Genomic DNA, 27,926 nt, shown 5'->3' on the forward strand with positions numbered 1-27,926 from the left:
GAGTTCAGTGCGAAAGTAATGAAGGCCTAATTGTTTATTGACGTAGACCAAAATTGAATTAAAAAAGACATCAATGTATATTTTTTATATTGTATACTCAATGTCCTACGTCTAGGTGTATTGTTAAAAAGTTCCACCACATTCACATTCGCACACTGTCAGGGCTTGAGAGATTCCCTACATTATTACAAATATACCATTACTGTAAAACAAACTGTAAAATTAAATTAAACATTGGTGTAAAACACGTGTATTACTTTATGAACTTTCTTTCTGTTTGTAGAATCAGTATTGAGTCTACTATGTAGTATGTAAATAATCATAATCTTTGTCACTAGTAACATTGTTGACTGAATCGTAGAGATCAGCAGGAACAACTAGAGTGCGGCCCATACTCTGGATTTTGCAGTGGTCGTAAGTGTCGTCTGCCGAGTTGTTCTGATTACTAGACGATACCCCACTGTAAATATTATTCCTCTCAACCTCAGCATACAGGTGTGGGATAATAGCACCTTCCATTTCACCTTCATAATTCTGGTTATGTACCGAAGGCATGCGGGCAATTTTGGAATTTGTTTTGTTATGTTTTCTACAAAAAAATAAATAAATAAATAAATAAATAAATAAAACGCATGACATATTTTACTTTTGATAAACTATAATCGTAAATTTAGTAAATTTCATTAAGATATGTCACTCGTGACATGAGTTACATGAAGAATTTGAGAAGTATATTTTAGATAACTACTCATATAGCATGACTTAAATGAAAATTGGGGTTAGTGTATATCTTACTGAGCTACTGTTCAAATAACTTGATCTTTTGCACTTAAATTGTAACTTTTAGGTTTACCAAATGTAATCACGACAATAAATATAATCTTATTTCATGTAAAATAATTTGAATAATATTTTTTTATTGAAAAAATCCTGCAAATTAACGCGCGTAAAATATTGTGTGAAATATTTGCACTAAAAATATCATATGGGGGTATTAAAAAGCTGAATATGCAAAAAATGCTTTCTTCTATAAAGCTTTTTATGACTTAAGTGCTGATCGGTTGAAAGTATTGTGTAATTTAAAATAATGAAAGAAAAAGTTTTGGCCTTTGATGTACATTTTGAGATATTGGTCAAATATGCGATTTTCAGGCGAAAAACAATGTAATTTTTATCTTGACTTCTTGGTTATATCTTCATTTTTTGGCAAAAAACGAAAGAAAAGGGTTAGGATTTAATTAATCGGAAAATAAAAAAAGGGAAAGTCCCAACAAAATTATCTTCCAAAGTTTTTTTTTATCGTGTGCCTGATGTATACTTAAATATTATTTATTCCGAAACTCTGAATGGATTGGACCGCAGGCAATGTCTCTGAAATTTCTTGAAAACTTACATTTTCCAAAAAGCGACACCGACGAATATTAAAAGCACAAGAAATACGCATGTAGCAGTCACACTAATTGCTATAGTCATGGTCATCTCTGCGAAAAAATGATAATAATAACGATTATATATATATATATATATATATATATATATATATATATATATATATATATATATATATATATATATATATATATATATATATATATAAAGATACTCTGAAAGGAAAAAGAAACACATTTTTTTTATCGATATACTAAAATTTCGTCTAATCAAAGTTAAAATAATTTTGAATTTATTTCGGCTTTAAATAATGTCCACATTCGGGGGGAAAGCCATGTAGCTGGAATTTTGATTTAAGTTGAACCTTTTTTTTCAATCTCCAGTGATTTTTCCAGTGTGTGTTTTTTTTTTTTTTTTTTTTTTTTTTTTATATCTGGTGATAATTTTGAACAGATTTTAGCCCTAAAAGATGCCACGCCTTAATTTTTGTTTATTGCCTTCCTAATGAAAAAAAAAAAAAAACACCATCAGAATTGAAATTGCTGAGAAATTTAATGTGTTCCAGTTCTCTACATAACGGCTAGAGCGAAGACTCATGTTAGCAGGAAACGTCAAATATCACCCAAGAAGCGGACGTCTTCAGGGAGCTACAGCACTTCCGGTCAGAGAGATCCGTTTAATCCACCGACGGACCAGATTTTCAAACGAAGTGAAATTGCTAGTACCATTCATAGACGCCACAATGCCAGAATTAAAGAGAAAACAGTACGCAATAGTCTCATGGAGGCATTCCTCTAAGCACGCAGGCCTTCCCTTTACAACCACATGAATAGGACGCAAGCTGTTAGGTTATCCCGAGATTTCCATGTGACCAACAACTTAGGGACACAGATTGGTCACTATTAAAGCCCGAATTGTCTCCAGTTGAGCAATTACTGGACAAAATGTTTTGTGCTCAAAATACCAGCTGCTGTTTATCTGAGATTAGGATACAAGGGATATTGTCTTATGAAATTTTTTATTTCAAAATATTAACCCTTACTCCCTATTAATAAAAGTCATTTAATGTGATGTTAAAATGTCCTTTGATTCGATATTATGCCTTGAGCAATGACAATTATGAATGAAATATTACATACAATTGTATTTGGCTATCATTGTGTCACATACGTGTAATAATAAATGCTAACCTTCCTATATCTGGGCATGCGTTTCTTTTTCCTTTCAGCACATATACATTCAGTGTAATTTTCTTTATAAAATCCATTAGAAATCTACAACATTCAACTCTCTATTAACACATACGAAACCTTGTCTCGGAGCGGTAGAATATATATAAATACTACAATACACTTAAAAAACCAAAATATTTATTGTTTCAGCTCAATTTAATAAAAACAATGACCCTCAAAAGTTATTGTAAAACTATAACATTTGTTCGTTTAAAATTAAGTTGACATTATTTCTTTCCCTCGCAATATTCATTTGCGTTATTTTTAAACTTTCAACACCAAAACGGCTCTTACGTATATAAACCACAGTGGTTCTGAAAATTTAATAATTTTAAATTCATATAGGCCTAAAAAAGAAAGACGCAGCACCTGTCCGTGCCAAGTTATCAATTTGAATTCAATTTGTCGGCACGGGCTTTTCCATGTAATAAAACCGACGACATCCAAAAATAAGAATTCAATTGCTTATTCTATATAATAATTGTATCACTTTTAAAATTCATATTTCAATGTATTATTTTGTACTTAATATTGTAATATTTAAGAAGAACCAGTAAGTGCTGAGAACTTTTTCCCAATCTCTTTGATTTATGAAATAAAATATGTTCAAAACAGAAACTTTTCCCCCTTTTTATTACATTACCATCATTTGAATCTTTTGTTTCTGATTTTCCCTCAACTGTTCCTGAAAACAAGAAAAACAAGACGTGTTTGTGAAACACTGATGCCCCCGTATGGTAACTCATATCAAAGGTTCAACTTTCTAAAATGCAAATCAAATATGTTGGTACCCAAAGTAAGGTCTTGTCTCGAGGACAATACCTGTGAAATATGAAAGCCCTAGCAGCATCCATCTATACTTATAAATTAATAAATTTTGCAAATAAACTCCGAAACGGGTGCACCATAGTTCTTACTAACTCCTCTTTGAATACACTAGATACAAGATGATGTCCGTAAACTATATTCAGATTTCACTCGCGTAGTAAGCATCGCACAATAAATTAAAGTCTACTTTCATTTTCTATATTTCGCCGAAATATGGCTGAAATATTGCCGACTCGGCGTTAAACAATAACAAGCTTATCTTTTAAAAAGATTGGTGAGCTAGCGCTGTAGCATAATAAAATACAGAAGAAGATATCTGAACCATTTGTTAAATTTGCTGAATCGATTAATTATTAATAGGAAGGCAGATTGGTGCACTGGGGGTTGAGTTTGGGGGGGGGGGGATGTCACAATTCAGAATGGTGAATCTAAGAGTATGCTTCACGTCGGCAATGGCATAACTCCTTACTGTGCTTTAAGCATTCTGTATTTTACTGTAATTTCAATTTCGAGGTGAAAAATAAAAGGTCAGTAGAACCAATGAGCACCTTCGGGCTTTTCCGGCAAGCTCGGAAAACATATCCGAGGTTGCCGCGGTTTTCCGAGCTTGTCGGAAAAATCCATGAAGGTAGATTAGAAAAGCTATGTATTCATTATAACTTTAGAAATTACAGTCTTGGTTTTATAAGACCTGAGTTACTGTTACTTTTTGTTCATTTACGTGCAGGTTAGACAACAAAACACGAAACTTCAGATCATACATGTATGTATTTTCAGATGATAAACACTAAATTGACATGTCTTTCCGACATACTCTGAAAAAGATTTTTGTTGTTGTTGTTGTTTTTTCCGAGCTTGCTGGAATTATCCACTAAGGTGGTAAAACTGTAAGGAAAGCTAGATGTCTAGAATCTTGGCATTATATGGCCAAATTTTTTCTTGTACTTTTATCTGTAGGTAAGACAATAAATTTAAAAAAAAATCAGAATCCGGATCTAGACTGGTATTGACTGTCTCTAACCTACGAAATGTATATCGTGCATATCAGACAGGGAAGGTCAGTGTAAATTCGGATCATTTCTATTTTTGTATGACAAAACGAAATTGTTATCGTACAGTCTATCTACAGTAGTTTTCCCAGAATCCCCGACCGTGAAGTCGAGCATGCGTATTTCAGAAATATAGACTAAGGTAGTTGCTAGCGCTCGAGAGCGCTAGCAATAATTAATCATTCATTTTCTATAAACAGCCATGAAATAGCAAAAAACGTGAGTACGGTGGCGGTTCCGGTTGGCGGATCTAAGTTACTGGTAATTTTTAATGAAACTGACAACAAGCAATCGTTTATTTATTTCATAAAATGTCATCACTGAATTATTCAATCAAAACTTTAAATTTAAATGATATAAAAGAAATAAGATGTGATAACCGATTAAAAAGGGAAATGTGCAAATTATTTTCGTAATTTACCGATCTTAACATTCACGGAAACTTCTAGAACATCATATAGCATCGAGCCCGGTGTTAATATAGGATTGACTATATAAATGATTTTGTTCATCGAGAAATGAATCTAAAAAACGAATCGCACACTTTATGAAAGCCGAAGGCTTTCATAAAAAAGTGTGCGATTCGTTTTTTAGATTCATTTCTCGATGAACAAAATAATTTATATAGTCAATGCTTATAATTCAATGTCAGCGAAAAAGTCTTACTTTTCATGTACATACTCATTATTAGCTAACTCAAAAAAATTGTGCACGAAATTTACATGCCGACAGATGCGTAGAAATATATCGATTGGAAAATTACACGATTCGATTTTGGGGGCGGATCCAAAAGCCTCTAATACACAAGGCGGGCACAATTTTCTTTTATATGTTATAAAAATAAAGAATTCCCCGTTATGTTTTATTGTCTTTATAATGATTTACTTACTTATTGATTACGTAAGTTATGAAAATCTGCACGTGCAATTTTTAAAAGCGACTACACATAAAGCAGGCAGAAACTTGCTTTGTTGTCAGTAAGCAAACGGTCAACGGTAGCACGTCGAGTGGAGTGCAATGGAATATTAGACATCTTCAGGTTAAAAAAAATCTAGAGATAAACTTGCTTGTCGATACACCTTAATACACGTACAACTTGATTGACAATAATGAATTAACATGGTTAATTGCCTGTATAAAGTTGACGTGCAGACGAAATTCATGAGAATGTGATAATAAAACTCACATCAGGAAAACTTAGTCTAAGGTCCTTCTATCATTTAATTTTTATAACCTACATAATATTTTTTTTCTAGTTTGGTTTTCATTTGTACTTATTAAAAGAGGCAAAACACGTGCTTCTTTACAGAGTTATATCCCTTGCCATCCCCGGCATTACCCATTGACAACAATTACCTCGCTTAATAATTTATTTGAATATTTTTCTTCTTTCTACTCAACAAGAATTTTTATTGTTTAATTTAAAAATAAAAACATATGATTAAAATGTTTCCTTTAAAGCACACGGAGAGAAACAGAAGATTGACAGAAGCTGAATTTAAATCATGAAAAGAACATTGTCATACGTTTTAGAGAGTATTAGTTCATAACACAGTCGCGATCCCCTACGTGTATATATTGGATTGACAAACACTAACAATAATTGTATCAAAAGGAATGAGGAAAAGTAGTTCGGTTACGAAAATTAGACATTACATTCATCGGAAAATGAACTGAAAAAATTCTCCGTAGAAATACATTAGTTCAAAGTGATGAGAGTAAGGAAAATTGAATTATAGAGAAAAACGAGGCGATTATAGCTGCATGAACATAAAAAAAAACTTTTGTGTGAATGGTTATTGAAATAATGGTATAACTATGGTGTCCGGATAGGGCCATTTGCAAAAGCTCAACAGCGCGTTCAGAAAAACACGCCGTCGCGCTAACACGCAACACGCTACCGCACTAACACACCATTGAACAACACGCCGTCACGCTAACACAAGTTCGCACAACACGCCGTCGCGCTAACACACAACACGCCGTCGCACTAACACACAACTCGCCGTCGCGCTATCAAAAAGTTGTGTTAGTGAGTTGTGTGACAGCGCGACGGCGTGTTGTGTAAAGTTATGTTAGCGCAACAGCGTGTTGTTTGAAAGCGTGTTAGCGCGACGGCGTGTTGTGTATAAGCGCAATGACGTGTTTTGTATAATTGTGTTAGCGTGATGGCGTGTTGTGTGTTAGCGCGATGGCGTGATTTTTTCTGAATGCGTTGTTGAGCTTTTGCAAATGGCCCTATCCGGACACCATAGATAACGCTATAAGTTGTGAATATATTTATATATCGAAAGACCATTAGTAGGTTTTCCTAATAAATTTATCCGTAAAATTTGTGTATTCCTCACTGAGAGCATAGTGACAACGAACCCGAAGTACAATTTGTACTTCGTAATAAATTTACTTACATGAAAAGAGAAAATAAATGAATAAGGTATTGTTCAAATACAATTAAAGCTGTTAAAATTTTGTACTTTAATCAATACATTTCAGTTTTTTTCAAAATACATTCTTTGGTATCAAATACTCGGCCTATTCATAGGGCGTTAAAAGCTAATGTTTAAAAAAAAAAATTATCATTCAAATGTGCATATTCGCTGCTTTTATCCTTGACAGAAATAAAATAATAGCACCTGAAGTACAATATCCATAACATAGTATAACAGGTTTCACAATAAACGTCAATAAATAAAATTGTTATTTTTCAAGTTTTTACAAAGGGGGTGGGGGGGGGGTGTGTGACGTACATCTACTTCTGCTCCAAAGCTAAATGCGGGATTTTGAACAAAGTATTTCTTCCTGCTATAAGCCTGTAGGCTGTCGGTAGAAACTACAATATATATTGCTGGAATTTTTCTGTCGGTAGTGGTATAAATTCAATTCCTCGCGCTTGCATGGGATTTCATCTAGTTGAATAGAAATGGAAAAGGTTAAAGTTTTTCAAAAGTAAGTCAAACATAAAGGTCAAGTTCAAATGATCAAAATTAATGGTGTCCAAGGAAAGGCCTTCTCACAAGAAATACACATGTGAAATATGAAAGCCCTAGCACCAACCGTTCAAAAGTCATGGCCAAGGTTAAAGTCTCTCAAAAGAAGGTCAAATTCCAAGGTCAAAGGGTCAAAGTTTTTGGTATCCAAAGGAAGGTCTTGTCACGAGAATTACATATGTGAAGTATGAAAGCTCTAGCACCAAACGTTCAAAAGTTATGGCCAAGGTTAAAGTTTTACAAAAGCAGGTAAAACTCCTAGGTCAAGGTCAAAGTTGTTGAAATCAAAAGGAAGGTCTTGTCACAAGGATAACATATGTTAAATATGAAAGCCCTAGCACCAACTGTTCAAAAGTTATGGCCAAGGTAAAAGTTGGGTAAAATTTTGCAAAACTGGGTCAAAGTCCAAGGTCCAAGTCAAAAGGTCAAATATGATGGTACCCAAAGAAAGGTCTTGTCACAAGGGATACACATGTGAAATATGAAAGCCATAGCTCCAACCAATTAAAAGTTATGAGCAATGTTAAAGTTTTTGCGGAAAAACAGACAGACAGACAGCTAGACAGACGGAAGGACAAGGAAATATCTATATACCCCCGAATCTTTGATACGGGGGCATAAAAAATTTCAAGAAATGGGAGATTTCCTTCTATCTAATTTTTAGCATTTTTATTCAAATGAAGGGCAACTCCTTCTTCCAAGGGAAAATAATTACGAATAAGGGGAAAAAAATTCATGGCACCTTGTAAAAATCTTCTCAAGAACCATTTGGTCAGAAAATATGTAACTTAAGTGGAAGCATCCTCAATTAGTGTAGATTCAAATTTGTTCAAATCATGACTCCCAGGGGTAGTGTGGGGCCACAATGGGCGATCAAAGTTTTGCATTTGAATACATGTACACAGGAAAAAACTTTAACAATATTGGAATACATAGGAAAAATCTTTAACAACATTGGAATACATAGGAAAAATCTTTAACAATCTTCTTTTCAAGAACAGCAAAGCCATAATTGGTCATATTTATATGGAAGCATCCTCAGGTAGTGGAGATTCAAGTTGGTTCAAATCATGTCCACGGGGGTAGAGCAAGGCCACAATAGAAGATCAAACGTTTAAAAAAAATCTCGAAAAATCTACTAAAACCATAACAAGTCAAAGAAATATGGAAGAATCCTCAGGTTGTATAGATTCTTCAAGTCTGTTCATATTATGTCCCCCCTCTTCCCGACCACTTTTAAACTTTTCAATGCTGATTTTTTTTTCCTAGTCTAAGTGTTCAGGTGAGCGATGTGACCCTTGGACCTCTTGTTTCCTTTTATTTTTAAAATTTTTTACCTTTTATGCAGAGCGATGGCAGTTTATTATCACAAAGGACCTCCTGCAAGGGAATCTCACTTGCTGGTATTTTTACAGCAAGACATCCAAACAAAGACGTGTCTTTTGAACCTAGTATAAGAAATAAACATATTTATTGCACAAATCCGTCGTTTTATACAGCTTCAACATGAGAGCAGCTTTCATGTAGACTTTATAGTTACCATCATCCCATTCCTTGATGCTTCTTCGTGTAATTCCGGTCCACCAAGGTCCTCCTACAGCAACATTCAGATATTGCACAGAAAAGCTTGACTGAACCACGCCAGAGCAATTATTTACGGCTGACAACCAGGGAGAATTAGACTTACCAATCTCAGACTGACCTAAAGATGTTTTTAAATGTTTTCAATTAATGAAATGTGCTACATATTCACATGGAATTTTACTGTTTATGGTAATGTTTGATGTCGGGGATCGTTTTCATTCTTAATTAGTAATATATTCTCCTTATTCTAAAACAAATTAATAGCTTTGACACGTAAATTCTTTTATATTTTTCAAAACAAAACGCAATGGACCTAAAAAAAAACTTTCCGATTTCTTTTCTTAATGAAACGCACCTTGAATATTCATACAAGAGGCCCATGGGCCACTTCGCTCACCTGAGCACTTTGGCTAGGAAAAAGGAAAAATAATTTCAGTATTATAAAGTATTATAAAGTTTAAATATAAAAGTGGTCGGGGGGGGGGGGGTAATATGAACACACTTGATTCACTATCTGAGGATGTTTCCATATAAACATGATTAATCATGGCTTTGCTGTTCTTGAGAAGAAGAATTTTAAAGATTTTCCTATGTATTTATATGTAAAACTTAGATCGCCCATTGTCACCCCACCCTACCCCCGGGAGTAATGATTTGAGTAAAACTTGAATATAAACTGCCTGATGATATTTCTACTTAAGTTTCATAAATTCTGACCCAGTAGTTCATGAGAAGAAGATTTTTAAAAGGTGCCATTAATTTTTCAATAATTTGTAATTATCTCCCCTTAGAAGAAGGTGTGGCCTTTATTTGAACAAACTTAAATCCCCTTTACCAAGAATACTTTGTGGCAAGTTTGGTTGAATTGGCCCATGATTCTTGAGAAGAAATCGAAAATGTGAAAAGTTCACAGACAGACAGACGTACGCCGGAAAAAAATGATCAGAAAAGTTCACTTAAGCCTTCGGCTCAGGTGAGCTTAAAAGTGTATTTTGTTGTAAGAACTGTAAATCTTTGAACATAACTGCATTAATTTTAGACATTATCCTCGCATCTTGTAAACCATGTAAGATGATATCAGCATGATTTTAAAGATTTTAAAAATATCAAAAAGAACAATTTACAAGATTAAAAGTTTATGAATCCTGGCAAGGAAGCAGATAAAATCATTTTCAGCATGTACTTTTTTAGGTCACCTTAGTTACTCAGGTGACCTATTGCTATCGTTTTTGTTCGTTCGTTCGTCGTCCGTTAACATTTAAACATTTGGAACCACAGAATCAATTTCATCCAATTTGACATATAGCATCTATAAGTGAAGTTGAACTAAATTGTGACTTTCATGGTTCTTGCCCCCCCCCCCCCCCTCCACCGGGGCCTGAGGGGTGGGGCTAAAACTATCAAAATTAATGCAATCTTTTAAAATCTTCATCTTTACTCCTGGACATCAAACAGTTGAACTGTCGTCATGGTTGTAATAGCATTGAACCCTCTTTCAAAATTATGATATTCATGGTCCCTTGATCGGGGGATTTTTGGGACGGGGGGGGGGGGCTCTACTGATCATATAACAATCTTCGCTTCTAAACCTATAAAGTAAGCATATAAACTAAGTGCATAATAATGATGAGCAAGTGTGCCTCTTCTAAAATTGTGGCCCCAGGGTCAGGTGTTCTTGGGGGGGGGGGGGGGTCTATTGATATTTTTGAAAAAAGGCATTATTTCTTTTAAAATCTCCTTCTCTGCTCCTGGATGGTAAGGAAACAATTTAAGTATATAATAATGATGAGCAAAGGTGTTTCATCCAAAATTGTGAATTTTATGGCCCCTCGGTAAGGGGTTCTGGTGTTAGGGTGGGCTGTGTTGAATCTATGGTGAAATGCATTGTTCTCTTGAAAATCTTCTTCTCTGCTCCTGAGTATATAGCAGATACACTAAGCACTTGGTTTTGATAAGCAAGTGTGCCTTTTCTAAGATTTGTGGCCCTAGGGTCAGGAGTTTATATGTTGGGGTTGGGATATTGATTATATAGTGCAAATGTATTATTTCTGTGAAGATCTTCTCTGCTCCTGGGTATTATGCAAACAAACTAAGTGTAAGGTTATGTTGAGAAAGGGTGCCTTTTCCAAAAGTGTGAGTTTCATGGCCCCTGGTTTAGGGGTTCTGGTGTTAGGATGGGACTCTATTGATATTCGATTATACAGTGGAAATGCATTATTTCAATGAAAAGCTTCTCTACTCCTGGGTATTTTAGCAGATAAACTAAGTTCATGGTTATGATGGTCAAGCGTGCCTCTTCCAAATTGTGAATTTCATGGCCCCTTGGTCAGGGGTTCTGGTGTTAGGGCAGTGCTCTATATATCAGATGGTGAAAATGCATTATTTCATTGAAAATATTCTTCTCTGCGCCTGGGTATTAATCAGACAAACTAATTGCATGCCTATTTTGAACAAGGATGCCTCTTCCAAAATTATTAAATTCATAGCCCCTGGGTTCTGTTGAATATATAGTGAAAATGCATTATTTCTTTGAAAATCTTCTTCACTGCCGCTGAGTATTTAGCATATGTACTAATCATAACGATAAGCAATGGCGTTTCTTCCAAAATTGTGAATTTCAATGCCCCTGAGTCAGGAATTCTGGTGTTATGGTGAAGCTTTGTTGAATCTATAGTGAAAGCGTAATATTTCCTTGAAATTCTTCTGCTCTGATCTTGGGCATCTAAGAGGCATATAGAGTACAAAACTTTAATAAGCAAGAGTTCTGGTGCTAGGTAGGTCTGTATTAATTTGTAAGTTATTCCCCTCTGCTATTCACCTATCAACATAGGTCCATGTTTTAGTTTATCTCATTTTATTATCTATACTTATATGGATGTTTACAATGTTTTATAATACCCAGGTGACCGTTTAGGTCCTTGGACCTCTTGTTTAACTTTATATAACAAAACGATTCTGAAGTATTACTTACAAAGTGGGGGGAGGCGTGTTTCACAATCTAATACTTCATGAAATCCTTCTGTTCCGTTTGGTTTAGAGAAGGCCACACAATCACCTCTTAAACTTCCTTGAAAAAAATTACAATATTCCCAATACCACAATCCAAGTACATGTTGCTAATCTTTTCCCAAGCACCACGAGATTTGGTGCCAAGCGAAGCGAGGGACCAAATCGAATGGCGAGGGAAAAGTTTAATAACATACATAGTACATGTTGTACACGAGAAATTAAACCCTCTCTGACTCTACCTATTTAGTGTGTTTCTTGTTATTTAATCAAGATGATGATGATTTAATCCTTACAGGTACCATTTTGTACAGGCCCAGATGTGATAATTATATCCTCATGAGTATATTTACCTGTCTGCAACAGGTCAGGTGACAGTCCACAATAAGTAGTTTTCAAACATAATAAGATTCATTTCTGCATATTCAAAATCTCTGTATGAAGATACATGTAGTCTTGTTTTCAATGCAATCAAGTCCGTTTTTTACATTAGTTATAGTAAAGATGTTAAATGGTCATATTGCTCCGAAAAAGCAAAGTATTCCACAGAAAACGTGACCAAAAAATCTGTACATTTGGAATGTCTCAGTTTACTATACAGACAGGAAAGTTTACACATTTCTTGAGCAATATAGGGCTGCATGTCCCTGTGTATTTGAAATTTGTAACAAGTCATATTTTGACTTCTTGCTTGTACTTTTGGAATCGAAAACAAGATGGTGGTGAGTAAACTTTTATTCGATGAGAGATATAAATTCTGACTGAAGTATCAGTGACACAGCGTAAATTCCAAATATTCAATTAATTGAACCTTGCTTAAATTTCTGTTTTTATTTTGGCTAAAGTTGATTATTAAGTCAGAATGAAAGAGAGAGGGTAATAGAAAAAGATTTTTTTTTCTTTACCAATTCTGCAGAATTTATTGACTATTTAGCACTTCATACCCGACATTCATTGTTAAGTAACCTTCCGCTGTGTCCATGATTATAATCTAAATTTGATAATGATAGGTTTTAGTATTCAGTATTTTTCTCCTACAGATAAAAACCTTTGACAGCTTCCCTTTATATTTTAGTGAAATGATTTCAGACTTATTCATTTTGATAAGATTTGTTTCTTCACTCCGAATTCATGACAATTTAAATCGATTTAATCAATTTGATTTGAGAGGCATTTTGTTTTCTTATAAGAATCTTTAATTCATTAACTGACTATTTTATTAAGGACTGAACGTTTTTCATTGGACTGTTAACATACTTGTAACAAGATTTCGTGTCAGATGATTGTTACACTATGAAGTTGACACTCGGAATTCAAATAATTAGAATTTTAAACTTCTTTTCAAATGTTTGTATGATCCGTACAGGTAACAGGTCATACTACTTACTACTTTCGATTCTCAGTTTGATGGAAAATACATTTTACATATGTAGTAATTAGAAGAGAGAGAGAGAGAGAGAGAGAGAGAGAGAAGAAAATCGCCAATGAGTAGTTTTTGACACAACTGTAGCACTAACCCTTCTCGGCGATAATGCCTACCCATTATTTTTGATGGATTTCTGTTATTCACAAGGTAATGGTAAACCTTTGGTAAATTACTTCTCTGGGAATCACTGGGAAGTGAGGAAAAGCAATAGCACTTCTTTTTCTGAAAATTTTGATGTATACAGAATAGATAATATTCTGTACTAAAATTTAACAAATTACATAATTATATATATATATATATATATATATATATATATATATATATATATATATATATATATATATATATATATATATATAACCATATACATTACTCACCATTAGCGCAAAAAATAAGTTTTCAGATTCTCTGCATTTAAAGTAACAATCGTAGATAGGATCATTAAAATTATTCATCGAGGTTCCATCGACTCCGACTCTCCCAACGTCCGGAGAATAGTTACCTGTGAAATAATATGTAGATAAATTGGTAATTTTAAAATCATTTAACAAAAGTGTAGCAAAAACCTTTTTCCATTTTAACAGATAAAGTAAAAGATATCAATTTAAGTTTTAAGATGAAATCAAAGACTATTGCTCATACTTCTATCTAATGATCAGAAATTTAATTGTAACAGAATTGTCAACAGCTGAAGACTTTAAAACCTTTAATTTTTTTTTAAAGTTTATAAAACACTATAAGAAATTTGTCTGGATATGCAAATAAACAATACCCAAAAATTCAAACCAGGCTGATTTGACTGTTGCTCCTATCCAATACAAACCGTCTGACAATGTACTGGGAATATTGATCTTATTTATCTGAACATCTCCTGTGTTGTTTGATCCAAAGAGAAGACAACGACGTGAAGCTTCAGACCATGTCCTGTTGACCGAGGACACTGCAGCACAAATTTAAAAGATAAACATTGATACTGTAACGTGATTAAAAAAAGTAAACAAACAAACAATCAATCAACACGCACACACACACAAAAACAAAAAAAAAATCAAACAAAAATACCAAATTTCTCAAATACAAACAAGATACAGATTTTAACATATATCAATGCGTCTGCATTTGATAATGACATTATCCCTCATTTACTGCCACTAGTATCTTTATACTTAATTTTAACTGATTATAACGAGATAAATAACTCGTTATGACAAAATAACTAACTAGATAACTATTTTAAACCAGATAATTTTTCGTTGAAACGAGATAACTTTAACGAGATAACAATTTAAAACGAGATAACTAATTTGTTGTATTACGAGTTACTAACTCGTTATAACGAGATAACAATATAATTTTAACTATTTAAAACGAGATCAATTATCTCGTGATGAAACGAGATAGCTAAGTCGTTATAACGATTCTAATTTGAACTCAATATAACGAGATACCAACTAGTTGTTACGACTGTCGAGATACTAACTTGTTATAACGACTTACTTTTTTATTGTCTCAAAAAATGAATCTATTCACTTTTCGTAATTGAATAAAATTTTAAGTACCGTATAACAGGCTACAATTCAAGAAAGATGATTTTTCAAAGACAATTACAATGAGATAATTACGAAATAGCAAAAAATTAATGGCATTATTGAAAAATCTTCTTCTCAAGAACCAATGGACCAGGAAAGATGAAACTCATGTGGAATTATTGTCAGGTAGTGTAGATTCAAATTTGTTCAAATCATGGCCCCCGGGGGTAGGGTGGGGCCACAATCGATGATCAAAGTTTTACATATGTGTATATAGGAAAAATCTTCTTCTCAAGAACAGCAAAGCAGTGATTGGTAATATTTATGTGGAAGCATCCTCAGGTGGTGTGGGTTCAACTTTGTTCAGATCATGACCCCCGGGGGTAGGGTGGGGCCACAATGGAAAATGAAAGTTTAACATAGGACTATATATGGAAAAATCTTCAAAAATCTTCTTCTCAAGAACAGCAAAATCATGATTGGTCATATTTATGTGGAAGCATCCTCAGATAATGTAGATTAAAGTTTGTTCAAATCATAACCCCCGGTGGTAGGGTGGGGCCACAATGGACGATCAAAGTTTTACATAGGAATATATAGGAAAAATCTTCAAAAATCTTCTTCTCAAGAACAGCAGAGTCATGATTGGTCATATTTATGTGGAAGCATCCTCAGATAGTGTAGATTCAAGCTTGTTCAAATCATGACCCCCGGGGGTAGGGTGGGGCCACAATGGACAATGAAAGTTTAACATAGGACTATTTAGGAAAAATCTTCAAAAATCTTCTTCTCAAGAACAGTAAAGCCATGATTGGTCATATTTATTTGGAAGCATCCTCAGGTGGTGTAGATTCAGTTTGTTCAAATCATAACCCCCGGTGGTAGGGTGGGGCCACAATGGACGATCAAAGTTTTACATAGGAATATATGGGAAAAATCTTCAAAAATCTTCTCAAGAACAGCAAAGCAATGATTGGTCATATTTATATGGAAGCATCCTAAGGTGGTGTAGATTCAAGTTTGTTCAAATCAAGACCCCCGGGGCAGAGTGTGGCCAAAATGGACGATCAAAGTGTAACATAGGTGTACATAGGAAAAATCTTCAAAAATCTTCTCACGAACAGCAAAGCTATGATTGGTCATATTTATGTGGAAGTATCCTCTGGTGGTGTAGATTCAAGTTTGTTCAAATCATGACCCCCAGGGGTAGTGTGGGGGCCACAATGAACGATCAAAATTTTACATAGGTGTACATAGGAAATATCTTCAAAAATTTTCTTCTCACGAACAGCAAAGCTATGATTGGTCATATTTATGTGGAAGTATCCTCTGGTGGTGTAGATTCAAGTTTGTTCAAATCATGACCCCCAGGGGTAGTGTGGGGGCCACAATGAACGATCAAAATTTTACATAGGTGTACATAGGAAATATCTTCAAAAATTTTCTTCTCACGAACAGCAAAGCTATGATTGGTCATATTTATGTGGAAGCATCCTCAGGTGGTGTAGATTCAAGTTTGTTCAAATCATGTCCCCCGGGGGTAGGGTGGGGCCACATTGAACGATCAAAGTTTTACATGGGAATATATAGGAAAAATCTTTAAAAATCTTCTCAAGAACAGCAAAGCTATGATTGGTCATATTTATACGGAAGCATCCTCGGATAGTGTAGATTCAAGTTTGTTCAAATCATGACCTCCAGGGGTAGGGTGGGGCCACAATGAAAGTTCAAACTTGTAGAGAAAAAAGTCACAGTTAGTCAAAAAATTATGTAAGCATCCTTAGTGTAGATTCAAGTTTGTTCAAATCATGACCCCCCCCCCCCTCACTTTTAGGGGTAGGTAAGGACCACTTATGCATTTAAGCTTTTCAATACTAAACTGAATTTTCCTTTTTTCCTAGCCATAGTGCTCAGGTGAGCGATGTGGCCCCTGGGCTTCTTGTTTTTAAATCTTCCGATCCTGATATCTTATAATCAATCCCTTTATACATGTTTGGATGTATTGTCGTTGTCATACTTCCTGTTTTAGACACTTATCATCATCCGATCGTGTCTCACTTAGTGTTACTAATAAATTTTAAGTACAAAGAGAATGCTAGTACTTTGTTGCATAAAAGAAAAAGCTAAGTCTAATCATTTAAATTACTACGCGATTTTTTTTCAATGCTATCACCCAGAAACCCCCCCCCCCCCCCAAAAAAATTGTTTTCATAACAGGACCTACTGAACCAAATTATTCTCATTAAACCTTTTTTTTAAAAATCAAATTGATGTAGCATTGTTTAAGTAGTAAAAGGTAAATTTGTGAAAAGAAATATAAAAAGCATACCTTCTATTGTAGCTTGTGTTAATTCATATAAATTCCCCAGAAGAAGAATTATTATTTTGATGCAACCGGAAGAACGGCAAAACATATTTCCTCTAGGAATACTGAGCTTGCAAAGGAGATAAACGGTTCCCTAGGGAATTTTTTGTCAAAGGTTTCATCATAAAAATCTCATCACTTTTTTTTACTTTGACGAAGCGCATTTATGCTACAGAGATGTGATTTTGATAAAGGTTTTGTCAGTAGCTTCCGCATAGGAAAACCCCCACTTTAAAAGATACATCGTGATGCATGGAAGTAGACAAAGAATGACTGTTGACGTCTCAAATCTTCTAGGTTAGTAACCCCCCCCCCCCTCCCCACCGAAAACTAAAAAAACTGCTTCATATTTCTTTTTCAAACAGCCTTTGGGAATCTAGAGCCTGCAAATTTGATTGAAAGTTTTAATCATAAGACCTACAAAGGGTATAAAAACTGGCGCTGCTAATTTGTTGACTGAGGTGTTCACTTGTCTTAAAAAGAAAAAAAAGACAAAGGAGAAAAAGAAGGAAATATCAAGCATGGGTTAATTGGGTGGATGACTTAGCATTGAGGCTTACCATACTTATTCTAGCAATACTAGGTGGTTTGTTTGACGCTCTAGGCTTGCCACACTAAGTAAGTAGTGTTGTGTTAGGTGGCAGTGACCCAACCGATTGTCAATTACCCAAACCCCACATTCTTTGTTTTACTTCAAAAAGGACCCATTCATACAATCGAAAAGAGACTTTTTCGCATCAATACAGTGCTTAATGACGACAAAGATCAATTTTTAATGCAGTAACATATAAAAAGGTTGAATAAGAATTACATATCTAGATGAATTGTACTGACACGTAACACATACTCCCCTAGTTTTCATGTTTTGAGAAATCCCATTTTACCTCTTCATTGCTTGAATTTATACATTTATTGTGGAATGCAAAAAAAAAAAAAACAAACAAAGCAAAAAAAAAAAAAACAAACAAACAAAAAAAAACCTTCTGCATCACATGTTGAAGAAGAAGTGCCCTGGAAATCAGAGTTATCCACCTTACCCTTCGAGCTATTACACCATTCTAATGAAAATTTATTGTGAAAATCTGATTTCTTGAATGTCCATTTTCTGAGTGTTATTGTGAAAATCTGATTTCTTGAATGTCCATTTTCTGAGTGTCATTTGATTCCCTTGAATATCAAAATGGTCATTCTGTCCTTCCGAGGCATCTGTGGACAGTGTACAAATTCAAAGCAGCATTCAATTATTACATAAACAAGATGTGTTTGTGAAACACTGATGCCTCCGTATGGCAGCATCTGGCGAAGGTTAAAGTTTCTCAAATGCAAGTCAAACTCCAGGTCAAGAGAACAAAAATGTAGGTACCCAAAGAAAGGTCTTACCTGTGAAATATGAAAGCATTAGCACCAACCGTGGAAAAAGTTATGGCGAAGGTTAAAGCATTTTCAAAGTAAAATGGCAAGGTCAAGGGAAAGTGGTGCCCACAAGTAGGTCAAACTCCAAGGTCTAGGTCACACTGTCAAAATTGTTGGTATCTAAAGTAAGGTCTTGTCACAAGGAATGCATATGTGAAGTATGAAAGCCCAAACACCAACTGTTCAAAAGTTATGGCCAAAGTTAAAGTTTTTTCAAAAGTAGGTCAAACTCCAAGGTCAAAGGGTCAAAGTTGTTGGTATCTTATGGAAGGTCTTGTCACAAATAATGCATATGTGAAGTATGAAAACCCTAGCACCAACTGTTTAAAAGTTATGGCCAAGGTTGAAGTTTTTTGAACAGTAGGTCAAACTCCAAGGTCAAAGGGTCAAAGTTTCTAGTGTTCAAAGGAGGGTCTTGTCACAGGAAATACACATGTGAAGTATGAAAATCCTGGCACTAACTGTTCAAAAGTTATGGCCAAGGTTAAAGTTTTTCAAAAGTAAAGTAGGTCAATCTCCAAGGTCAAGGTCAAAGGGTCAAAGTTGTTGGTATCGTAAGAAAGGGCTTGTCACAAGGAATAGACATGTGCAATATAAAAGCAGTAGCACAAGCTGTTAAAAAGTTATGGCCAAGGTTAAAGTTTTTTCAACAGCAGGTGAAACCCCAAGGTCAAGGTCAAAGGGTCAAAGTTGTTGGTGTCCAAAGGAAGATCTTGTCACGAGAAATACACATGTGAAGTTTGAAAGCCCAAGTACTAACGGTTCAAAAGTTATGGCCAAGGTTAAAGTCTCCTAAAATTTTGCGAAAGTGGAGCAAACTTCAAGTTCAAGGTCAAATATGATGGTACCCAAAGAAAGGTCTTGTCACAAGGAATAGTCATGTGAAATATGAAAGTCATAGCTTTAACCAATCAAAAGTTATGGGCAAGGTTAAAATTTTTGCGGACAGACAGACAGACAGACAGACGGACATGGCAAAAACTGTATGCCCCCGAATCTTTGATTATATATATGTACATATTATAAATATTTTTTTTATCCCCTGACACTAATATTAGTGACTTTCAAGTGTGATTTTCCCCTACGTAGGGAAAGGACATTTATGTATATATTTGCAGGACAATCATTTCGTACAATCATATTAAGAGGAAAATTTTTATGCCCCCGTAACGAAGATTCGGGGTATATAGTTTTTGCCCTGTCCGTCCGTCTGTCTGTCTGTCTGTTTGTCCGCAAAAAATTTAACCTTGCCAAGAATTTTTGGAGCTATGGCTTTCATATTTCACATGTGTATTCCTTGTGACAAGACCTTTCTTTGGGCACCACATTTGACCCTTTGACATTGACATTGGAGTTTGACCCAGTTTTGCAAAATTTTACCAAACTTTAACCTTGGCTATAACTTTTGAACAATTGGTGCTAGGGCTTTCATACTTCACATGTGCAATCCTTATGACAAGACCAACAACTTTGACCTTTTGACCTAGGAGTTTGACCTAATTTTGAAAAACTTAAACCTTGGCCATAACTTTTGAACAGTTGGTGCTAGGGCTTTCATACTTAAGATATTTAATCTTTGTGACAAGACCTTCCTAAATATACCAAAAACTTTGACCTTTTGACCTTGGAGTTTGACCTACTTTTAAACAAACTTTAAAACCTTGGCCATAACTTTTGAACGGTTAGGGTTTGGGCTTTCATACTTCAGATATTTAATCCTTGTGACAAGACCTTCCTTTAGATACCAACGACTTTGACCCTTTGAGCTTGACCTTGGAGTTTGACCTTCTTTTAAAAAACTTTAACCATGGCTATAACTTTTGAACGGTTAGGACTTGGGCTTTCATACTTCACATATTTAATTCTTGTGAGAAGACCTTCCTTTAGATACCAACAAGTTTGACCATTTGACCTTGGAGTTTGGCCTACTTTTAAAAAACTTTTACATTGGCCATAACTTTTGAACGGTTAGGGCTTGGGCTTTCATACTTCATATATTTAATCCTTGTGACAAGGCCTTCCTTTAGATACCAACGACTTTGACCCTTTGACCTTGGAGTTTGACCTACTTTAAAAAACATTAACTTTGGTCATAACATTCAAACGGTTAGGGCTTGGGCTTTCAAACTTCACATATGTAATCCTTGTAACAAAACCTTTCATTAGATATCAACGACTTTGACCTTGACCTTGGAGTTTGACCTACTTTAAAAAACATTAACTTTGGTCATAACATTCAAACGGTTAGGGTTTGGGCTTTCATACTTTACATACTTAATCCTTGTGACAAGACCTTTCTTTAGATACCAACGACTTTGACCTTTTTACCTTGGAGATTGACCTACTTTTAAAAACTTTAGCATTGGCTTTAACTTTTGAACGGTTAGGGCTTGGGCTTTCATACTTCACATACCCGGTATTTAATCCTTGTGACAAGACCTTTCTTTAGATACCAACGACTTTGACCCTTTGACCTTGACTTTGGAGTTTGACCTACTTTTAAAAAACTTTTACCTTGGCTTTGACTTTTGTATGGTTAGGGCTTGGGCTTTCAATCTTCACATATTTAATCCTTGTGACAAGCCCTTCCTTTAGATACTGTAGCGTGAAACCTTATAATGTAATTATAACTAGTATTAATTGTAACGGGGACCGTTACAGATGTTCCCCAAACGCTCCCCAACTTCCTTTTGGTGTCTTATTCCCTGTAAGCTTCATTAAATAAGGCAATCAAGTATATTGGTTTTTTCACGCATAACACGCGCGCGCACGGGCACGGGTATGCATGTACAAAATGACCATGTCAACTTGTCTACACTTTTAATACACCTTTATATTCAAATTTCATCAAAAGATAAAAAAAATCGGCTATATTAAGTATATCTGTCATTTTACGCATTGCAAGCGCTCGCACGTGCATGCATGTCCATGATGACCATGTCATCTTGTCAACACTTTTAATATATCTACATATTTTGAGTATCAAAGCATTTCATAAAAAGTATAAAAGTTACAGCTATATCAAATATATTGGTCATTTTAGCATTGCATGCGCGCGCATGTGCATGCATGTGCATGTTGACAATGTCGTCTTGTCTACATTTATAATATATATTTATATTCTGAGTTTCAATGCAATTCAACAAAAAATGTGCAAGTTAAATCTATATCAATTGTATTAGTTATTTCAATCATTGCACACACGCGCACGTGCATGCATGTGCATGCTGACCATGTCATCTTGTCTACACTATTAATATATCCTTTTATTCTGAGTATTAAAGTATTTCATCAAAAGATATGAAAGATTTGGCTATATTAAGTATATTGGTCATTCTACTCATTGCACGCGCACGCACGTGCTTGCAAGTGCATGCATGTGTGCGCTGATCATGTCATCTTGTGTACACTTCAAATATGTATTTATATTCTGAGTTTCAAAGCAATTCATAAAAAATGTACAAGTTAATTCTATATCATTTGTATTGGTTATTTCAATCATTGCGCATGCGCACACGTGCATACATGTGCATTCTGACCATGTCATCTTGTCTATACTTTTAATATATTCTGATATCCTGAGTATCAACGCATTTCATCAAAAGATACGAAAGTTATAGCTATATCAAGTATATCTGTCATTTTACTCATTGCACGCGCGCGCACGTGCACGCACGTGCATGCATGTATGCGCTGATCAAGTCTTTTTGTGTACACTTCTAATATATAATTATATTCTGAGCTTCAATGCAATTCATCAAAAAATGTACAAGTTAAGTCTATATCAATTGTATTGTTATTTCAATCAATGCGCATGCGCGCACGGGCATGCATGCGCATTCTGACCATGACATCTTGTCTACACTATTAATATATCCTTATATTCTGAGTTTCAAAGCATTTCATCAAAAAATATAAAAGCTACAGCTATATCAAGTATATTGGTCATTTTACACATTGCACGCGCACGCACGTGCATGCGCGTGCGCGCAAAATGACCTTCGTTCCGCAAATCTACATAACATTCCTATTAACCCTAAAAAGGTTTCACCTCAATCTGATGTGTATTTTCGGAGATCAGTCACGGACAAAAAAGTACCCAGGAAGAAAAATAATAATAATAATAATAACTAGAAACTCATTGCGAGCAATGAGAGGTCTTCCGTCCGATTTTGAAAATAAAAACTTAAATTCAAGCTGAAAAGGTGATAAAAGAAATTCAGACACTCTGGAGATTTAACCCTGGTTGCATCACTTCCTGTCACGACCGTAAGTAACGGCGATATAAGATTTCCTCGTGATTCAAATAAACTGATGACTGACTATCAGTTCTGAAAGTTTTAGACTTCAGTCGTTTACTGTTGCAGAGCAATATTGTGAGAACAAATTATAATTCTGAGGACAGGTAAAAACACGACCGGAAGTGAATTTTATAAAAATGCATAAAAACTTATCAAGTACTTCATCGATAAGCAATATTTATGAGAAGGTTAAATATCGAAGTAACGTAGTTTATCACCTAAAACCGGAAGTTGGCGTTTTTGTTTCCGGTGGAATCTAACATGTTTCAAAACAGCGAATGAGATGCAATAAAGTGATGCAAACTTTGATTTAAAAAATAAAAATTAAATTTTTTTGATTTCTTTGATCACTTCCTGTGACGACCGGATGTTACGACGGACGCGTTTAACCAAAATGGTTTTGCCTTTCGTCAATGTCTGCTACTCATAAGAATTTGGTGTTTTAATCTTTTACCTGTTTTTGAGATCTCGCTCAGACATTTTTCATTTTGAGGACAGAAAAACACGCGACCGGAAGTGAATTTTTGAAAGATATTTAAGATTACTCTAGACATTTGCAGTCTGAATAACATATTTAAAATTCATTTCAAATACGTTATCTATAAAGAATATTTATAGGAAAGTAAAATACTCAAATTATGTAGTTTTTCTCTTATAACCGGAAGTTGTCGTTTTTCTTTCCGGTGGGACCAACATCTTTCGAATCTGCGAAAAAGATGCAATAAAGTGATGCAATTTTTAAATAAAAAAAGAAAAGAAATTTTCGATTTCTTTGATCAGTTCCTGTGACGACCGAAAGTGCCGGCTGACGCTCTGAACCCAAGTGGTTTTGGCTACATCTTAAGGTCTGTTGCTCATATAAGTCTGGTGTCTTAATCTCTTACCGTTTCCGAGATCTTGCTCAGACAACTTCTCATTTTTAGGACAGAAAAACACGCGACCGAAAGTGAATTTTTGAAAGATATTTGAGGTTACTCTAGACATTTGCTGTCTAAATAACATATTTTAAAATCATTTCAAATACTTTATCTACAAAAGATATTAATGGGAAAGAAAAATACTCAAATTATGTAGTTTTTCTCTTATAACCGGAAGTTGACGTTTCTGTTTCCGGTGGGACCAACATATTTCAAAACTACAAAAGAGATGCAATAATGTGATGTAAGAATTGATTTAAAAAAGGAAAGTTGAAATTTAACGATTTCTTTGATCACTTCCGTAAGCGACCGGAAGTGCCGACAACGAACGAAAAGGCGCCCTCTCCAATCTAGAAATCATGTTCTATCATCTCTAACAAGTCTCCAGTTAATATGTTAAGCCATTCTTGAGAACACTCGCGGACAAAATTTCATTTTAAAATCAGAAAATTGTCCATAACTTGGCACTGGAACCGAATTTACCAAAAAACGGAATTTTATATAAAATTCATATAAAGACCTTTTATCCCTGAAAATTTCAAGGAAATTCATTGAATAGTTTTCGAGAAATCGCGTGTACAAAATTTTGTCTAAAAAAAAAAAGAATAATAATAATAATAACTAGAAACTCATTGCGAGCAATGAGAGGTCTTCCGTCCGATTCTGAAAATAAAAGCAAAAATTCACTCTGAAAAAGTGATAAAAGAAATTCAGCGTGAAAATCCAAGAAAGCTAACCATTAACCATTCAATTTTTTGCATCACTTCCTGTCACGACCGGAAGTAACGGCGATACAAGATTTTCTCACGATTCAAATAAAATGATGACTGACTATCAGACCTGAAAGTTTTAGACTTCAGTCGTTTACTGTTGCCAAGCAATATTGTGAGAATAAATTCTAATTTTGAGGACAGGTAATCACTCGACCGGAAGTGAATTTTATAAAAAATCTCTGCAAACTTTTTCAATCAAAAAGATGAAAACATACATAAAACTCCTAAAAGACTCTCTATTAACCCTGTAAATCCCAAAGAAAAATATTGAAAAACAAAAAAGTTGCAAATTTAACATTTTTTAATTCACTTTCGTTCGCGACCGGAAGTTAGAACGACGAAAATTAATTGTCGATCAATATATCTACATTTGATGCTCTATCACCTCAGCAAGTTTCATATTCATATCTTTAGCCATTCTCTGTTGATACTGTTTACTTTCTTTTATTCTTTATGTATTCAACTTTTTATTTCATGTAATTCCATATACAGGCATGTCCATGTAATCTTTTTCTGCACTTCTATATACTTCTGCATCAGACCATTTGTCTACTACGAAAGGTTGATCACGATACATTATTTCGCGCGAATTGTCACGGGTAAATATTCGCGCATATCCTTCGGAATGTATTTTCTATTGAATGGTGATGGTTTCAATGAAATTTCAAAATGTATGTTCTTATAACCTGAATATCGAGCTTGAGAAAGTATATTTATCATATTGTACTTATTATATATCGTATGGATAAGTAACACTGAAGCAGTGATTTAGGTAAGATTTTCTACAAGTTTTATTTTTCTGTTTACCCCCAAAGTGGACTATCCCGATTAGTTACACATTCATGGGAAGACTAGAATGTTTCGCCCAAAAACACGTCTCATCCTGCGACGGTCAAGGAATCTGATACCATTTATGTTCAATAACAACATCTTTTAGAAAAAAATATTTAAATCATTTTCATTAAACAATCTTTAAAAAAATGATTTTCTTATTTCTGTCTTTTCTGTTCATTTAATATGACACAAGCCTGCATGGGGAAAAAACAATGGCCACGTAATAATTACTATATATTGATTGCTTTAGTCAGGCAAGTTTCTTGAAAAGCTTTTACTTATAACCATGGTTTAGGATCAGTTTTTCCGTGGTGTAAAACAAAAGGTTGTATTTATCGTATTTCCACTTGTAGTCATGTCGTTTTTCTACTTTGAGATACAGACAAGAAAAATTGTAGTAGACGTTTGAGGAAACCCCGGATTAAAACTCTATTGCGAAACAGAATTGCAACGTAATTGTGATGTTACAATCCAACATTTCCTTCACATTTCTTTGATCCTTATGGTACTTTCATTCAAACAAACGCTTGGCTGACTCCGTAAATTCTGTCCTACTTATCGGAGTTTACAGAGACAGCCGCCATTTTGGACCCGCTTCAAATTTAGAAATGCGAATATCTAGAGTTTGGATTGATCAATTCTAAAATAAATTATATATAAAGCATTTTCAGAAGAGTCTCTATTAACCTTATCAAAATAAAAGAAAAATATAGAAAAACAAAAAAGTTTAAAAATACGACTTTTTAAAATTCGCATCCGGTAACGACCGGAAGTATTGACGATGCACAAAAAGGTGATTCCCCTCATCTAGAAGACATAACCTATCATCTCTAACAAGTCTCCAGTTCATATCTTAAACCATTTTTGAAAAAAAGGGGGGACAAAATTTCATTTTAAAATCAGAAAACTGTCAATAACTTGGCACCAGAAGCGAGTTTTCCAAATTTTCCTTCTGATGAACAAAGTTCATTTGACGACGCATAATTCCTGAAAGTTTCATTTAAAACCACTGAATAATTTTTGAGAAATCGCTTGCACAAAATTTTGGGGAAAATAATAATAATAATAATAATAATAATAATAAGAAACAGTAGAGTCACTATAAGGTCTTCCGTGAAGACGGAAGACCTTAACTAGAAACTCATTGCGAGCAATGAGAGGTCTTCCGTCCGATTCTGAAAAAAAAGAAAACTCAAGCTGAAAAAGTGATAAAAGAAATTCAGACACTCTCGAGATTTAACCCTGGTTGTCAGCCTGAAAATCCAACGTGCTAACCATTAACCATTCCCTTTTTTGCATCTCTTCCTGTCACGATCGGAAGTAACGGCGATACAAGATTTTGTCACGATTCATATAAACTGATGACTGACTATCAGTCATGAAAGTTTTAGACTTCAGTCGTTTACTGTTGTCTAGCAATAGACCGGAAGTTGACGATTATTTCCGGTGGAATCTAACATATTTTAAAACAGCGAAAGAGATGCAATAAAGTGATGCAAGTTTTAGTTTAAAAAAGAAAGAAGAGAAATAACATGAGCGCATCCTCTGATCTAAAACGATAAAACAGGTTTTGTAATCCTCAGAAATAGTTCTATCATTTGATAGTTGCATATTTAAGATCAGAGGTTACGTCCTATATTGGGGAAAATATATTGTTAAATATCGATATCGAAAAATAGCTTTAAAAATTGCTGTTTTGTAGAAATTTTCAGGATACGAGGAAAATGACGCATTTCATGACGTCTTAATGCATAGGCTAGCCAGAAAATTACGTCATTTTTGATAGATACGCAGTCATCAAAGGTCTAAATGATATTTAATGCATTGTCAACTAAAGCCAAGCAGTTTCAGTTTTTCTGAAATTCACAGGGCCAAAAAAGGCCCTAAGTGAACCTTGTTCTTTAATATTGAAACCACTACACTAGCACAATGTACCAGCCATCACCGATGTTTACCTTGCACTCATTCCCTGAAGTAACGAGTGTCAGACAGGTTATAGTGCGGAATTATAGGATGAAAACTAGCCAGCTAAATTTTGTGCAAGTGCTAGTAGATTTACATCGGATTTGTTACTTGAGTTTTAACAATAACTGATAGCAGAGAAAATAATCTGTTTCTGATAAAAACTATAAAAAAAAAAACTATTGTGTTTACTTCCTTTATTCTTTATGCATTCAGCTTTCTATTCTATGCAATTCCAAATACAGACATGTCCGTGTAATCTTTTTCTGTACTCCTACACTACTGCATCAGACCATTTGTGAAAGGCGGGTCAAGATACATTATTTCG

General features: G+C 34.6%; 1 protein-coding gene across 1 annotated transcript; it reads right to left on the minus strand.

The window, feature by feature from the left end:
- Window positions 1-16: 16 nt before the first annotated feature.
- LOC133184120 (uncharacterized) lies at window positions 17-17,561 on the minus strand. Its single transcript, XM_061318983.1, has 10 exons — window positions 17,363-17,561; window positions 14,277-14,444; window positions 13,882-14,006; window positions 13,615-13,723; window positions 12,041-12,136; window positions 9,026-9,187; window positions 8,823-8,933; window positions 3,265-3,306; window positions 1,394-1,481; window positions 17-589 (listed from the first exon to the last, which is right to left on the minus strand). Exons 1-10 carry the CDS (start codon window positions 17,445-17,447, stop codon window positions 301-303), a joined length of 1,275 nt encoding a protein of 424 aa, XP_061174967.1. The 5' UTR covers window positions 17,448-17,561; the 3' UTR covers window positions 17-300.
- Between the last annotated feature and the right edge of the window lie 10,365 nt (window positions 17,562-27,926).

Source organism: Saccostrea echinata, unplaced genomic scaffold (assembly GCF_033153115.1).
Source record: "Saccostrea echinata isolate AGI-Se365-2 ecotype Australia unplaced genomic scaffold, CSIRO_AGI_Sech_v1 ptg000010l, whole genome shotgun sequence".
NCBI lineage: Eukaryota > Metazoa > Mollusca > Bivalvia > Ostreida > Ostreidae > Saccostrea > Saccostrea echinata.